The sequence below is a fragment of the Thermobia domestica genome, chromosome 3 (assembly GCF_964235325.1).
Source record: "Thermobia domestica chromosome 3, izTheDome1.hap1.1, whole genome shotgun sequence".
Lineage (NCBI taxonomy): Eukaryota > Metazoa > Arthropoda > Insecta > Zygentoma > Lepismatidae > Thermobia > Thermobia domestica.
Genome location: NC_137456.1, coordinates 126,537,929 through 126,555,929, shown reverse-complemented (window position 1 = coordinate 126,555,929; position 18,001 = coordinate 126,537,929). Strand labels below are relative to the sequence as shown.

The 18,001-nt window shown below is 33.3% G+C and overlaps 1 protein-coding gene across 5 annotated transcripts in view; it reads right to left on the bottom strand.

The window, feature by feature from the left end:
- Mob2 (MOB kinase activator 2) overlaps positions 1-18,001 on the bottom strand; it is a 521,602-nt gene that overhangs the window by 11,021 nt on the left and 492,580 nt on the right. For all 5 annotated transcript variants that reach the window (XM_081751644.1, XM_081751643.1, XM_081751641.1 and 2 more), the window contains exons 2-4: positions 15,871-16,034; positions 7,872-7,968; positions 1,324-1,448 (exon numbers count right to left, since the gene is read on the bottom strand). In XM_081751644.1, coding sequence (XP_081607770.1) covers positions 1,324-1,448; positions 7,872-7,968; positions 15,871-16,034 — 386 coding nt within the window. The remainder of the gene's footprint in view (positions 1-1,323; positions 1,449-7,871; positions 7,969-15,870; positions 16,035-18,001) is intronic.

Sequence of the window (18,001 nt, the reverse complement as noted above, 5' to 3'; positions counted from 1 at the left end):
TTATAAAATATTATTATTATTATTATTATTATTATTATTATTATTATTATGTTATTGTTTCCTTGCTTTGGTCATTATTTTTACTTCACGGCATTGTAGTTTTGTTTTTATGAATTTAATTTCTCACTTATTATCAACTGGAGCATGCTGGGAGCTTTGCTGGCTCGCCATGTAAAATTTCTCAGCTGCTTTAGTTGACGTAATTGCCTGGTGAGTTAACTTCATTTTTTATAGCTCATCAATTATTTATAGTTTTGTGACAGTATAATCGAGTCTTGCCAGTAATATATCTATTGCAGATAAGTTTAAAATATATACATATATTTATGTGAATATTCCGAGTATTAGTTCATATATTTTTCATACATAATAATTATAATTATTTGTCATTTTTTTATCTTTTGGCTGACGCCATTTTTGTAACAAAAAGAAGAAGGACTATTGTGTCCTCGTGGTTAAGGTAATTTTGAATAAAACTAAAAATATTACATATCCACAACTTAGAGTTGACAAAACTAAATTGCGTTTAGTTTCTTGTTGAATATTTTTGATAATTAAAGATTATATATACAATTGTTAATTTTTTTGACTTTTTTTAATATTTCTAAAAACCAGCAGTATAACCTCAATAGTATATAGAATTCATGTATGTATTTTGGCCAGAAACCAAATTAGATTTTCGGGAAGTTAAATAACTCATCCAGCTGTGTGGTTGTTTTGTCTCTCTGGCCTTACGGCCTGCTTTCCAATACATGTTTGGATTTATTCAATGTTGTCTTGGGTGGGTTGTGGGGACGGAGAGAGGAAATGGTTACAGAGGAAACAGGTGGTATTCATAATCATGAAGGTATTAGCAGAATAAATTTTACATGGGTATCTGAATCTGCAAGCGATTGTACTGTTTGGTATTTTTGTTTTGTATTTTTACTCTTCAATAAACAAGGCGTTTTAAAATATAGGCAAACAATAATGATAAAAAAGAAATTCATGTCTTCGTTTAAGGTAATACTATCTGCGGAAGTACTGTTTGCAATGACAGCAATAGCTTTGGAGGAATTCAATGCTATTGTGAAATAACTATAGACTTAAAATACATACAAATCCAGCAGAATACTCATACTCTTACCAGTAAATAAGAATACGACTTTATAAATACTAATAATAATAATAAAATTAAAAATTAAAGTATTCGTGGACTCACGACTGACTACCGATGAAGAAGCTGTGCTTGTCGTTTCTAGTTTTCAACTATTTTAACTTTAATATTTATTGAGATTCATGAAAAGACAGAAGAAAAGCATAAAGCAAAATTGCTTTACTCACCATATTTGGTAGGGAATATGGACTCATCACTGATGGTCTTTTGCGTAAAGGTCATCACATAATCAATGTACTGAGGTGCTGCCACTTTTGTCTTTTTCCCCTTTTCATCGAACCACAAATAAGTCCTGAAATAATTGCAGAAAACAATTATTTCTGGAGTCAAAAAGATTACAGTTTCAGTCTATCTAATTTGATATAATTAATGTAAATATTGGAATGATTTTTTAATATTCACATCATTTAAATACTTATTTATTTCATTTCGTACCTTAATAAAAGCAGTTTTTAAACAATACTTCTACTACGAGGCAGCCGTTACTAGTTACTTAGAGTAGATATTGTAAAAAGAATTTAACAAAGGGCAAAACAATCTGTAAGAAGATAGCGACTGAATATTTTATGAGGTTTACTGTCAGATAGGGATTTCTTAAAAAGAACTTACGTATAAGAAATACTGTACTCATCTTTGAACCATTTTTGTTTGTTTATATACTAAGAAAAAGAAACATCAGTATTTCAGTCCACACTGGGACCCTCTTCGGGATCAATTTACTCGTTTAGCTGGAAACCTATTAACTTAAATTCTTTGGAATTGCTTTATGTATTGTCCTCTCTCTCTCTCTCTCTCTTGATATATATATATATATATCGGGTGTTGCAAAATAAGTGTTACAACTCTTGCGAGGTGACTCCTGCTACTGAGACAAGAAAAAAAGTTCTCTTTAACTTTCGGCTATCGGACATAGTTTCGGATCTGCAAGGTGCCGAAAGCGTGGGAAAATGACTTTCGGACGCCAATAGTTCGGAAACTATCCAACGTAAATAGGGCGGGTAAAAAAATTCACCGAAGAAGTCATACCTGCTGTATTGAATTTTGCATGTTTCACAATCCTACCATGCACGCGCAAGGGATTTCCCAAAGGAACGTAGGGAGTCCCGGATAATCTGCCAAATGAAAATTACTCTAAATGGATATGAATTGATAGGGTTTCTACCAGGTAACAATAATTCGTTTGTATTAAGTCGATATCTGGAACAAATACAAAATGGCTGACACCTTCATGCTCGTTGTGTGTGGTTGTATAATCACCAGGTACGGATGCTGGCCAACAGTGATGTTCTGAATATTAAGTGTAGCGAATTTGTTCTCAAATGCTCTAGAAAGACATCTCGAGTATCGGTAAACAACAACAGATAAAGCTGGGTGATTCACATGTGTGGAAGCACTTAACGAAAACTGTCCAGAAATGCATTCATACTCAGTAAACGTGAGTTCAAAGCGTCGGAAATGTAAGGATTAGCGTCAAGAACATGAAAGCCATTGCCAATTCACCAATAATATTCCCTCAAACCGATGCAATATGATGTGCATGATTGCATACCAATAAGGATGCAACAACTGAGGCCAAGTTGAAATTGTCCAAGGGGACTCACAATGAAACTGGGTAAACTAAATGAATGTCACTAGTGGGATCGCATGATCGATATTGAAATGTGGCCAATGTGTGTGTTCATATCAACATGTAGCTAATGGACAAATGTCAACATGTCCCACTACTGCTTGGACACCGTCCCACATGCGAAAAATAGGAAAATAACTACTTGGGTCTTTAATCTGAGGCCGTGGGATCCCAGTAGAACTGGAAACCGCGAGCGAAAGTGAGCGCTCTAGCCCTGACTCTTCGAGGGAGCCTCACTTTCTCTGTGTTCATTTCTTTGAGGAGTACCCACTTTGTTTGGCAAGCGCTCTTGTACAGCCTCCCGACATGCTTGTGTGTTTCGTTTTGCTACTCCTACTGCACAGTTGTAAACAATCAGAGCTTTAAGACATTTCTTCCTATTTCTCATGTCGTTTTTATTTTCCATATGTATGGTGTTCCAGTAGTAGTGCTACATGTGCCAAATTGGTTCATTTTCGTCTTTGTCTTGGCATGTGCACTGTGTGTAAGATACGAATTTCTGGAGGTATTTTCCTATATTTCGAGTACGTCATATGTCCCAGAAGACGTAGGGCATGATACAAGTTCGTTATTTTTACGCTCTATCAGAATTTGAACCATGGATTAAGAGATTTCTTTTTATATGTGTCGACTGTGGGACAATGTCCTAAACAAAGAGGGACATTGATACAATCGTTTTCTAGTTACGTTCTAGCAAAAAGTGCACCAGATGTAATAGCAGCATGTACAACGTTATGTTCCTAGTTTTCGCACTTGGGACGGTGTCCTAGCAGTAGTGGGACATGTTGACATTTGTCCATTAGCTACATGTTGATATGAACACACACATTAGCCACATTTCAATATCTATCATGCGATCCCACTAGTGACATTCATTTAGTTTATCCAGTTTCTTTGTGAGTCCTCTTGCACAATTTCAACTTGGCGTCAGTTGTTGCATCCTAATTGGTATGCAATCGTGCACATCATATTGCATCGGATTCAGGGAATATTATTGGTGAATTGGCAATGGTTTTCATGTTCTTGATGCTATTCCTTACATTTTGTATTTGTTCCAGATATCGACTTAATACAAATGAATTATTGTTACCTGGTAGAAACCCTATCAATTCATATCTATTTAGACTAATTTTCATTTGGCAGATTATCCGGGACTCCCTACGTTCCTCTGGGGAATTCCTTGCGCGTGCATGGTAGGATTGTGAAACATGCAAAATTCAATACAGCAGGTGTGACTTCTTCGGTGAATTTTTTACCCGCCCTATTTACGTTGGATAGTTTCCGAACTATTGGCGTCCGAAAGTCATTTTCCCACGCTTTCGGCACCTTGCAGATCCGAAACTATGTCCGATAGCCGAAAGTTAAAGAGAACTTTTTTTCTTGTCTCAGTAGCAGGAGTCACCTCGCAAGAGTTGTAACACTTATTTGGAACACCCGAGATATATATATATATATATATATATATATATATATATATATATATATATATATATATATATAAATCAATTACATCAATGTCATTAAATTCTTAACGTTATTTATATCTATCCACTAATAAGTTGAAGAGAACTCTGTAGTTCTTAATTAGTTTTTTCTTCCATTTTTTTTTTTCACTTGTGGTTCCCTGAATCCAGTGTTATGATATAACGCATGTAGAAACACTACTTCACACTATTTTTTCTAGTTTGACTCTTGGTTACTACACGAAAAGTTTTTTTTTTTTTTTTTTAATTTTATTTAGAATGCATTTAGTTTGTGTACAAGTTTATTATTATTATTATTTTTTTACATTACTTAAATTAATCTCTCTTTATTCTTTATTCCAGAAAATTCAGCAGTAAAAATACCAGAAGACTATTGAACTTCGTGTGTATTTAACTGCATTCAGAACTTTGAAAAATTCTTTTACTTAGTTGATTTAGTATTACCTGAAAATTATTTAGAATTGTATTGTGAAGAATTGTGATGTTTGAAAATAAATCAAAGTACTGTAATGAAATTCATATCGTTTTTGTAATTGGAGATCATGTTATCCCACCTATGATGTAAATTTTCTTTGCCTCGATTAAGCTCAGAATCCTCTGTTCAAATAAAATAGAAATGAAAAACGTTCCTTTCAATGTTATTGGAACGGGACTGTAAAACATTCACTCATTCTAATTGATGCCCTATCTCTCATAGATGCCCTGTCTTGATAAGTATGAGGTGGGGGATTCTGCGCCTTTTGGATCTCTAATGTGTTCTTCAACTCTGGCAGAGATGTTTATTTTGCCACTCATATATAGCACTCAAGTACAAAACGCACCGTAAATCTCTGGAGAACACAATTTGTGTAATAGTGCTTACAAGTTGACAAGGAATTTTCAAAGCATGTCCCAGATTTAATCGAAAAAATGATCCCAAATGTGTTGCATATTTTCCTTAACCATTCTGAAATCCGTAGCCCTAAAGATAATGACACCCATTTCTTGTTGATTTTAAGCTAATAACTGGCCTAAGTGAACTTCCCAAGATGATTTTTTTCTTTTTAATTTTGTGTGTAAGGATGAAAACTATCTTTCTTTTCTGAATAAAATAGCTTGTTTACTTGATTTTAAAAATCTTCTGTAGACCATGTAAAGACTCTTAAAAAGGTTTCCCAAATATTGGCTTTTATAAGATAAGAATGAGTAGAATCCTTATGTCAGAAGGTGTTTCTTTTCTGCAGATTGACGTGCAAAATTTGTAAAGTCAGTGTATGCCAAGGTCCAAAAAATTGAGACTTGGTAAGTACCCTTTGCCACAGTGAATTTTACACCTTCATCAATGCTGTTAAATTCTGAATATCTGATAACACTTTTATATATATGATCAAACAATCATACACACAGCGAAAAGTACCTGATGTATTTGTACTTTTCTTTGCTCAAGATCTTAGTTTCAAATTGATGCATGACAATGTTGGCCAAAGACGGATAATAAGATGTCCATAGTTAAATCGTGTTTCTGTTTGCATGTTTCATTCAGCCATTACTGAGACAACATTCTATAGCAAGCAGACAGTTTAATCGAACAAGTGAATGTTATACATTCCTATACAATAACATCGAAAGAAACGTTTTTTTTTTTTTTTCCCAGGACGAAAGATCCCAAATTAAATTTAGATAGGATTTTAGATGACAGATAGAGCAACATAATCTTCACTTACAAGAACAATACAAATTAAATTACATTACTATTTATTTTATTTTATTTTTTTCATATTTTACCAACAAATTTATTACAATTAAAAATTATTCGACATTCAACTAAAATAACAACTGGCATAAATGAGGAATGGAACAATAATTGCTAACAGAATAACAGAAAAATATAATAATTTGAATAAAATTGTAACAACTGCATTAAATAAATTTACGAAACAATTAAGAGAAAGTAACTAAGTCAACAGAAAATATATTTCGATAGTCGAACCAAAGGAAGGGGTAGAAAACCACCTATCAACGGCATCATATCTAGTGTTACTGTCTGCTTTTTTACCCAATCCAATGATATTACACCTTATTTGTATAGTATGTCGTCCAGTTGTATAAATGTTCAGTGTTGTCCTTTGTGTTAGACTAATTATTTATTTATTTTCTACTTTCTATTATTTACTATTTACACATCACAACCCTTCACAGTTCAATTCACTGTTCAATTATTCCAAACAACTGCTGAATTCGTAAAAAATAATTAAATAAAATAATTAAATAAATAATAATCAACAGATAAGAATTGGATGCAGAGAACACACACGAAGTTTAAGTCTTCTGATATTTTTGCTGTTGAGTTTTCTGAAATAAATAAAGGAATATTAGTTTAAGTGGTGTAAGAAAAGAAAGAAAAAACTTGTACACAAACTAAATGTACTGTAAATAAAAACTATCGTGAAGAAACCAGGGGTAAAACAAGAAAAAAATATTGTGAAATAGTTTTTGGACATATGCTACATATAACATCGGATTTAAGAATCCACAAGTCAAAATACACAGACCGTTAAGTGTGAATTGCAGTTCTCTTCAACTTGTTAGTGGACAGTTATAAGTCAAGCTAAGAATTTATCAACATTGATGTAATTTAGAGTTTTTTTCGGTTGCTGTGATGTCTTATTATTATTATTATTATTATTATTATTATTATTATTATTATTATTATTATTATCTATTTATTTATTTTTAGGACAATATGAAGAGTAAACCTAAATAATTTAAGTTAATATGTTTCCAGTTAAACGAGTATTAAATTCATCCCGAATATCACCGTATAAATTTAAAAACTGATGTTTCTTAATACACGAGCAAAAACAGCAATACAAAAATGAGTACAATATTTCTTATATAATATGTACCCTTTAATCTACATGTAAATTACAGAATTTTGACTTATTCTTAACCAAACATTAAAACCATAATTTTTACGTTCGTTCTTCAGTTAGTATATGAAAGCAAATGCTGAAATAAATACAATCGTAACAGAGCTTACTTCTGGTGTACACGGACGCAAGTTCGATCCTACGTTATATGTGAATAATGAATTAATATTTTATACAAAAGAGATTCACTCGAAATATTCCAGTTTCCTTTCACGTTATCACACCAGCAATTACTGTTTATTATTCGTTTGTACTTATCATAGCTCCATGCAATCTACAGAATAGATATAAAAGTACATTGTTTCACTTCCTTCCACTTTAAATAGCATATGAAAAATTAAACATCTATACAAAATATTATACAATTTATGTTTATAATAACTATCTATATTAACAAATAAAACACAGTTCTGACCAGAGCAGAATGAAATATATTAAAAACTATACTTACAATGTGTTACAGTTTCAAGGACCTAACGTCCTCTTCATCAGACACAAACACTCTGATGTTTGTGTCTGATGAAGAGGACGTTAGGTCCTTGAAACTGTAACACATTGTAAGTATAGTTTTTAATATATTTCATTCTGCTCTGGTCAGAACTGTGTTTTATTTGTTACTCTACTTATCCAGAGCCATGGAGTTTGTTCATTATCTATATTAAGTCTTTATAAAAGAAACAGGTTGTATGATTTACCTGAGACCTGGCCCTGTCATGTCCGGACAACCAGACATAGTACAGAATTCCGAAATAGTACCATAAACTAAGTTGATGTGGTCAAAAAACGATATTGCTGGAAAGAAAAAAAAAATATATTTTAAAGGCGTCAAACATACAAACAGTAAACACCATGAATTATAAGAAGAGTACAAAACATCTTTTGATATTATTCAAGGGTATCCAAAACTTAACCCTGATTTTTAAAAACAACTTACATCAAAAAAGGTGACTGTGCATTGCAAAAGCAACAAAAGCTACTCATGACTAGTACTTCTATAAGTACGCTGTTACATACAATATAAAATATTTTAAGAAATTTCTCATAAATATGAGCAAAATTTTTTCGAACAAGAAAAAATTAAGATTAGGATTGTTTTATAATATCGTACGGTCTATTTACTTTCTCCACTATACAAGAAAAAACTCTTCTATGAACTTACTTTCACTAATTTTAAGTGTAAGTTCGACAGTGTGTATTATAATACTCTTTCATGTAAAAAAAAAAAAAAAAAAAAAAAAAAAAAAAAAAAAAAAAAAATCTTTTATCTCACGCAACTGCGCTGTCTGTTATCGATGATTCGAGATTATGAACTATCGATACGCTGTTCGTTAAAAGATTTTTCTTTTGAATTCTCCAAATAATGTACCCATTTTCACCCACGAAAAATGAAACTATCAACTTAATGTACTATAGGTAAATCTAATGAAATACGACTTGGACTAGGAACACATGTATGGATATATCTGAAAAAATACTATTTAAAAAGTGACAGTATAGTACATCTTCAAGAGTTCTTCTGAACCGTTTCAATAATACTGTGACTTTCTCAACAGATGAGGTCACTCACATGAGGATCAAATCACTTAATGAAAATCTGTCGCTCTCTGGGTGCAAGGGTTCTAAAATTGAAAATTGAACTTAACAAGTGTTGTTTTTCTACAAGAGAATTCCTTCAGATTCCTTTGTGAACAACTGGAGATTTTACAAATTTTCTAAAAATATGTACAATTTACAAATCTTACAAACTACGTATAAATCTTACTTAGGCACTACTTCTTTTCTTGAAGACGATTTTACACATAACATATAGCATCTCCACAAAATTAAGAAAAGAAACAGTAATTTTGCATAATTGTCCACATTACACACTATTTTATACACTAAAAACGCATGCCAATTTTCTTTAAAACGTTAAGTACTATTTTTAACGGTAGTTTTTGAATCTATATGAATTCCTGTCGTTATTTGTTTTGTCCACATCATCTTCAAAAACGACAAATCACAAAACGAATGACAAAAAACAGATAGCCTTACCTCTAGTCTTACCCCAAGTAACATTCAAGGTACGAAAACTAACACAAAAAACAGGACTCTATGATTTTATAAAATCCATCAATTTTGAGAAATCATTTGCAAGCTACAAAAATTATTTCAAGGATAAACTTCTCCAATCAGGTGGAATGTGAACTGTCAGAAACATATACTAGCATGACAAAATGGAGCACTGAGACTAGGACCAAGAACACAACCGAGATGCTAAGAATGAAGATACAATCTGTTTCAGGTTTATCGAAACACAACCACCAACCATAAGATTTAAGAGACCTAAGAGTTTCTTGAAAGAGGCATATTCGAACAGTTTTTCACCAGTAAAAAAAAAAAAAAAAAAGTTAATTTTGAGTTTAACGTCCCTTTCAGCAGTAAGGCTATATGAGACGGGACCTACTGATTAACGTGGAATCCGAACCACATGAGCTCCCGCCGGGAATCGAACCCGGGTCTCCCACGCCAAAGGTGCGTATACGCTAACCGCTTAGCCACGAAGGAGCTCCAACTAAAAAAGAATTCGAGATAAGGGTTATTTATACAAATAATGGGTTCAGTATCATACACATTCAGACACAAACAAAATATCAAATTAAACCACATACAACATTTTACATAATTAAGGAGTTTATCAAAACGCCTTTATATATTTAGCATGTTTGCCTGTATGTCTGTCAGACCAGGAAAAAAATATTTGATGGATACGATTTACTATGTGATGTTCCCGGACCTGTGGAAATGCACATCTCAGAAAATAGAAGTGATAATATTTCATTATATATATATATATATATATAAAACTGCGTGAGGGAAAGTTGACCCTGTGTACATTAATGTGTTTCCACCTAATAACAGTTGTACTGAAGGGCAAGAAGATATCAAACAGCAACTTCTTGCAGGCAATAGTCCCGTTGAAATTTTTTGAAGAAAATTTGTGTGATCACTTGTAACGTCAAAGTATTATGCGTGCTTCACAAAATAATCATCATGACTTAGAATTGTCGGGCCAATGTCTGAAAAAATTCATCGAGTTTCTCCTCTTTTCTGGTTACTATTAACTATCACAGGAACGAATGTACTGATGTAAAGATGAAGATCTTGATATGCGGTCCAAACGTAAGTACATGAGCAGAAACCAAATATTTGGAGATAAAACGATTCCTTCATATTAAGAATTCTTGTTTGTTAAACTTTGGTTGAGAGCGTGCAAGCTATTCGAAAGATAGATAGATATGCTCCCTTGATAGATATGCTGAAAAAGAAATTCTTGAACTTTGGAGCCGTCTCAACCAATCTTAGTATAAATAAACAGATGGTCCGATATTACGGAAAGCATTTCTCAAAGCAATTCATTCGTGGGAAACCGTTTTGGAGCCGTCTCAACCAATCTTAGTATAAATAAACAGATGGTCCGATATTACGGAAAGCATTTCTCAAAGCAATTCATTCGTGGGAAACCGTTTATGTTCGGGTTCAAACAGTGAGCAATGTGCTGCTGACAGACAGGCTACTGCTACTCCTTGGACGTATATGAAGAACGGAATTGTGATGAATAAACAATTAACATTAGGTGCAAGCATCGTATTGACCATATCTGTTATGCAACATTCTTCACATCACGAAATATACTTTGACAACTTTTTCACAAGTTTCGTTAATTCAAAACTGAAGGCACTGTGAATCCTCACTTCAGGAACCGCAAGAATCAACAGAAGGAAAGAAAGTTTTGAAGAAAGAACCACGTGGTACATATGATTATCGACTTGGCACTGACAATAAAGTTCTACTATCACATGGAAAGATTTTACAGTTCTTTCGAATACTGGTTTGGGTGGACTGCATTTACGAACTGCAGCAATTCCTATTGGGTTTGGAAACAATATCCTTGATGAAGCCCTGAGACTCATCGATGATTTCTCTAAATTAGGATCTTTTAGCGACCACAGTTCTGAGGTAGTTCTCATGTAAAACCATTCCTAATAGACAAACTGAATAGTATGCTTTGACACACCAACAAATAGGATAACTATGGGGCTGCGATGGCTCAGTGCTAGAGCGTTCAGATCTGGTGCATGGGGTCCCGGGTTCAAACCCTGCTCCTACCAAGTGAACTTTGTGGTGGACAAACACTGTGTGGGTGGGTTTCCTCGGGGTTCTCCCGTTTCCTCCTACTTTCTTCATTCCACCATTTCATTCATTTCTCATCATCACCGTCTCCTTTAGCCTAGCCGGCATAACCGTGGGACGTAAAACTAAAAAATTTCATTTCATTTCAAATAGGATAACTTTATTTACTGCCTGCCCATACCCAAACAGTGACCTCCCTCACCCCCTATCTCTCTCCCTGTCTCTGTCTGTCTCCGTCATTCTGCCACATTTTTGTTTCGACTCATTTTGATGAGTTGTATCCATACAAATGACTAGCATTCTCATTTCAGTTAACTGCAATGGTCATACGTCAACGGCGTTCGGTTATTTACTGTAAGTGTTAGAACACCATCTATTACGACAGAAATTGACTAATGTTAATTTCCTGTTAGAGGGCGTGACTAATTTTTAGTCAGCGTGTTTATCGTATGAGCGAATAAATCAGGCGAATAATTTACTGAGTGCTTAATTGCAACAGTATTGCATGAGTTTAAAAAAACGTAACTAAACGCAACTATATGGTATTTCGTAGTAAACTGAAAATAGAAATGACAAGTGATTACCACTAAACTGAATAATTCATGTTTTTTCTAGATATAATAGATTTACAACATATGTAAAAAGTACTGTAGCATATTTTGACTTTTCCAATTTCCAAGCGAAGAAAGTCGATTAACTGATTATTCATGCAGTAACTGCGTACATCTAACTAATGGACAGGGTTAGATGGACATTATTAAAATATTCTCAAATTCTTTAGTTTAAAAAAAAGCACAAATAATTGCATGTCGAAACTACTTTATGAACTTGCTTTTGCCCCAATATTTTGATGATTAATAGTAAGGAGGGAAGAAACTGAAATATGTAGATGGTCACGACAAAAATGGTAATACCTTAAGAAAATGCAACTCACCTAATTAATATGACGTGGGACCATCCTTAGCCCACGGAACCGTTCTGATTCATTGTTGAATTGAGGTATGTAAACCAGGGAACAGTTTCCTGAGGAACAAGAGTACTATTTCCTTACGCAGTGCAGCAATCAGTTCCGTCAGCAAGGATGGAGAAAAATATCCGCTCCAAAGTCTGAACTCCAAAATTAACCATAGGTGCTCAATAATGTTGAGATCTGAGGATTGGGTAAGCTATGGGAGGTGTTGTTCAATCATGCGGAGTAATGCGTCCCATGAGCAAAATCACAGGCCCTACGGATTAGGAAATTCCGGGCCACAGCATCAAAGAATTGAAGCCATGATTTAGGGTAGAGACGAGACAGTTCGGACAACAAGCTTCTTTAGGCGTCCGCGTTCAAATAAAGTTAAAGAGGGTTCATTGCCCAATATTACATGTTTCCAATCATCTTTGATTTACTTTTCATATTTTCGGCACCATTTTCTTTACGCTAAAGCGTTATTGATGGTGTTCAACAGCTTGAAAATTATAACACGACCACGGAAATTACATTACTTCACGTCTAACTGTCATTACTGTAATAGGTTGTTCCAGATGCTGATTGAGTTTCAGTCATTTTTGCCGCATTCACTGTACGATTATTGGTGACAATCCTCTTCAATACTCGGCTATCCCTATCACTGAGGTTTTTTCTCCCGTTCACTATTCCTCTTTGCCCACGTTATTTTGCCATGAATTCTGTAAACAGTCGCCACACGACCGTGTTCCTCGCGACACACACTTGTCATCTTAGATATAAATACACCTGCGCCAACTTGCCGCGTATCCACAATTTGACCTCTTGGAAACTCACAAGGTCTGTCATTTGGATCACACTCTGTCCACTTCAACAAATGCCTCCTTTCTACTCCGTCTGACGTAGTACAAATATCACTTCACGCATCACTAACATAGCCAAGCGTAACCCCCTCCTTCCACACGTCCTTACTGCTACACTTCACACATCTTACGTGTTGGAAATTATAGATGTTTCTATTATTTTGATAACAATCTGTATTCTCTTATACATATCTTTATTTCAAAGTATTTTAAAGGATACTCTGTTCAAGTATATAAGTCAACTTCATATAGGCCTATATAGTTAAGAGATATTACTAATTTTAATCAAAGACGGAATTTATACAAAAATATCATAAATGTCGTTGTGGTGTGTTCAAGCCATTAGTTGCTATTAGTTCAAGCCTTTCCCTTCGTCAATCAAACTTAAAAATAGACAGTGTGTGCTGGTATCGCAAAAGTTAATGTGAGTTTTTAAAATGACAATTTTAGTTATTTACTTTCACAGAATCATGTTATTTTTCGTTCTTTCTTTTCTTTTTCTAATTCAGTAAAAAATCTTTTTTAATATACACATACGGACACAATTGATTCTTTACGTCTTAAAAAATCGTTTACGAAAATATAACAAGTGATATATATACGAACTGCGACATAATCATAACTCTGATCTGAAGTTTCTAAGGAAAAACAGTTTGCTTTACTCTTACTTGTAGATGAGCTGCGATCTCTGCACGTTATATATCTATTGAAATGCTACAATAGCAATTAAAAGCGCCTGAGCTCAAACCTATAACTTTGACTTCCAAATCTTACATTTACGGTTATGTGTGATTTCACGTTTAACAGAGACAAACATTTTAAACTATGTGTGCTTTAAATAAATTAGTTGACTAGATCTTTTTCATAAAGTTTATCATATAAAATTATTGTTCAAACCCTTTGTATTTTAATAAGCCTTCTCTAAAATCAATGCACGTGAATTGTGCTTCCATGTTCCGAGTTCTTTTAAACTATATGTTGTGGACGTTTATATGTTTGTGGTCAATCCTTTCGACAATGAGATCTCGGAAACTACAGGCTCTAGAAAGATAACGTTTTCACTGATCGATTGGAAATTTTGCGTAGATTGTCCAGTTCTAATTGAATATTTAAAAAACATGGCCATTATTTCTTTATTACATTTTCTAGGGTACACTGGAAGCGTTGAAATTAAAAAAAAAAAAAAAAACCTAAAGCATCATACCCTACGCGTTATACATTCCAACAGCACATTGTTGTATGTAGGGGTTGCATATGTCTCAGGCGTTTGTTTCATGCGCAAATAACAATGAAAAAGGAAGGATAACCATTTCTGCAGTCTAACTGTTACATGAATCTATTTTTGGAGTGTTTTGTGCAATGAACACCATATATTATAATTAATTATAATTATAATATATTATAATCATAATTAATTGTGCGTGTAATGTATTTGTTTATTACATACTGCATGCAAGAAGAAATAAAACACTGATCATACATGAATTAAAAACTCCAACAGAAAGTAGGCTCAAATCTTGCAAACGATGCGAGATATTGAAAAAGTAATCGGAATAATCTCCCCTTTATGGTATCTCTTGCCAATTTTTATGAAGACGTCTTTCACTTGTGTTTGTAAAGGGACATGTACAGATGTGAGGAATAACAAGGAGATTCATGCTCATATGTGAATGATGCGCTGTGTAGAGAGCGCAGGTTCAGCTAGTTTATAACTAAAATCTTCAATGATTACAACTTGTAATCATAGGCGGCGCCACAGTGGGTGCAGCTGCACCCACATTAACTTCAATCTCCAGATTTCCTAGAATAATCAATTCTATTTTGTATATTTTATTGTGTCCAATGTTTGGATACTTTTGAGTGACTTCTTAAGTATCTCATAAGTTACTTGCTATCATACAGTGTTTTTCTTCTTTAAGTAAAAGTTTGGAATTATTTTTGAGATCTTAAGGCTCAATAGTGAAGAGCGTTCTGGCAACAATGTTAGAATGTGCTGTCCCTTCCCAGCCTGCACCCACATTACCAAAATCCTGGCGCCGCCTATGCTTGTAATTAAGGCACTTTTTATAATTTGACGAATGCATTAGGAGTGAAATGTCAACATAGGAGAAAAATGAACAGAAAGTCAAAGTGGGGTTAGTTGTCGATTATTTGACACTAGTTAAATAAAACAGAGAAAAGCACGAAATATTCAAAAATGCCGAAAGAGAGTCTTTACTTAAAACAAGAAGGATGGAGAAGAAGTTTCTGAGTATGATGCAAGTATATTCTTGGACGATGGATCACTGCTTCTTCTGTTAGTTTCCAGTCTATCGAGAAATATTAATGTGGCAGAACATTTAAACGACTCCTAAATTATTCTAAATTAACTATTACCTATGACTCCCATTGCAAAAAAATAAACATATATTATTAAATGGGAGCTAAATTAGTTATTAAACTGTCAATAATGTTACCTTCAAAACGATTTTTCAGACGCCTTTATGCTCTTATTATGTATGCCTTTTTCGTTACCAATTTCCCATAATTTCTGGCTTTATTTACAGTATTGTAACTACTTCTTGTACTTCTATCTGGAGTTCCTAATAATAGCTTATTGAATCACAGTCGTTTATAATCAGTAAAACCAGTGCAATAATATATCGCTTATTATTCCTTAATTCTTGCATGTATTACAGCTGCAATACATAAAATCTGCGATTAACTTACTGTGAGATGCAAGCCACTCGTTGTAGTCCAACCCGGGTGGGAGGTCAACCAATAGCCTGAGATCAATGTCTGGAAGCTTTCTTTCGAGAACTGCCTCCTCCAGGTACAACTTAGGATCCTCGGTACACTGTGCACACTGCTCCTTCTCCTTCCGCCGGGCCTTCCTACAAACAAAGAACAAAATGTCATTACTTCATTGAAGGAACTATAGCAATTTCTTATAGAACACTAACACTTGGTGGAGTATTTATAATTTTTTAGGTACAGATTACAAACTTGAGTTATACCATGATATATAAACAAAATTAGGTCATGGCAAATTTTAACACTTATTACTAAAGAAGTATCTTAAAAAGATATAATTTGAATTGAAGACAGACAAAATAAAATCTTATTTCTTTAAAGACTGCTAAAGCTTCCTTACTTTACTGACAATGCGATCTCTGATTTACCTTCAAAATTTAAGCTTAAATCGATATTTTGGTCACGATAGAGAAAAAGAAAAAAAATGATATGATGACTATTTAATTCTCTAACATAGTGCTCGAAAGAAAAGTATAAGAAAAAGGTCGAGATATGGAAAATACAAGAACTAAGTACGAACGATATTAAGAATGGACAATTATATTAACAGCTCTATTAATACTTCAATTAAAAAAAAAAAAAAAGTTTCCGGCCAACTTTTGGTTTATGTGAGAACAAAATATAATTTCGATTATTCTTTTCTGTAAGCAAGAAACATATAATACACAATTTAAAACAATCATTTTAAACCTGCTAGTTTCTCAACTATTGATCAAAGTTAGCAAGCAATTAAAAGAGAAAAATCAAAGTAGGCTACAACCAATGAAAAAGAATATTGAAGGTTTTCTTGATTTTATAAACTGCAATTTACATTTAACTAAGACTGAATATTCCTACTATGACATACATTTGAGTAACTTTGGCGCACTCTCTCCTTCTGATAAAGAAAAAAAAATCAACTTCTTGTCCTACAATTTGCAGCCTATACGTTACAGTTCTGGCGCTATCGGGTTACTGGAACGTTTGCTACAGTGAAACCTGAGCAACGATATTGAACGGGGTTTAACTTATTACTTGAAAGTTCTGTTGCTGAACACTTGCAATATATATATACTTTTCCTCATGCTCAATAAAACTATTTGGGAGTTTCACGTATTGTCTCCCACACTGCGAAAAAAAAAATGTAGAAGAAAAGTCCTCATGTTTTCTATTTGATGCAGAATAATGTACGCAGAAGTTTGTCTGTTGAATAAAATATTTCAAAACAATTATTAATAATATTAGTACTTTTATGAAACAAAACAATCTCTAGAAGTCACTGATAAAGTTTTTAAAGCCTCGTTTATTACAATGAAACTAAAAGAACGGGGTAACCATACCCATACCCTTAAAAAAAAAAAAAAAAAAAAAAAAAAAAAAAAAAAAAAAAAAAAAAACTTGATTTTATGTTTCGTCAACAACGTTTGGCATCTTCAGAAGAAAGATTATTTAATTTAAGTGCACATTAATATCTGAAACTGATATTTGCATTTGAAATCTAATTCTTCGACAATACTTTTGATTTCTTTGTCTCTTTTTCTTCTTACTAAACTGAGAATTATTACATTAATTTTCTTAACTAAGATGTCATTTCTACTTTCATTACAAATAATTAACAGTTGAATCTACTATTTCTTTTTCATTCCATTGACGATTTTCTCCCCTTAAATGTAACAAGATATAGTTTGGATCTAAAATTTCTTTGTACTTCTCAGGAGATCTCTCAGATAACCTACTTGGAAATCTATACAGCACTAGATTCACGAATAGTTTTCTACTAACAACATGTATTTCATTTACTGGAAGAATGACTTGTTGGTTCTCAATTGAGAGAGTACATATTAATGACAGAAGAAAAAAAGAGTATTAAATCCTAGTTTATGTCTTGCGTAAAATTTTATGAACCACTCAAGACATTGACATCTTTTTCAAGTCTACAAGTAGTCAAAACGTAAACTTCTCTCCTTTAAATATTCAACAGATAAAGATTCCATATCTGAAAAGCATATTACTAGTGGTTGGCTTAGTTAAATCTCACAATAAAAGTTTTCTTAGAGAGAAAGAGAGG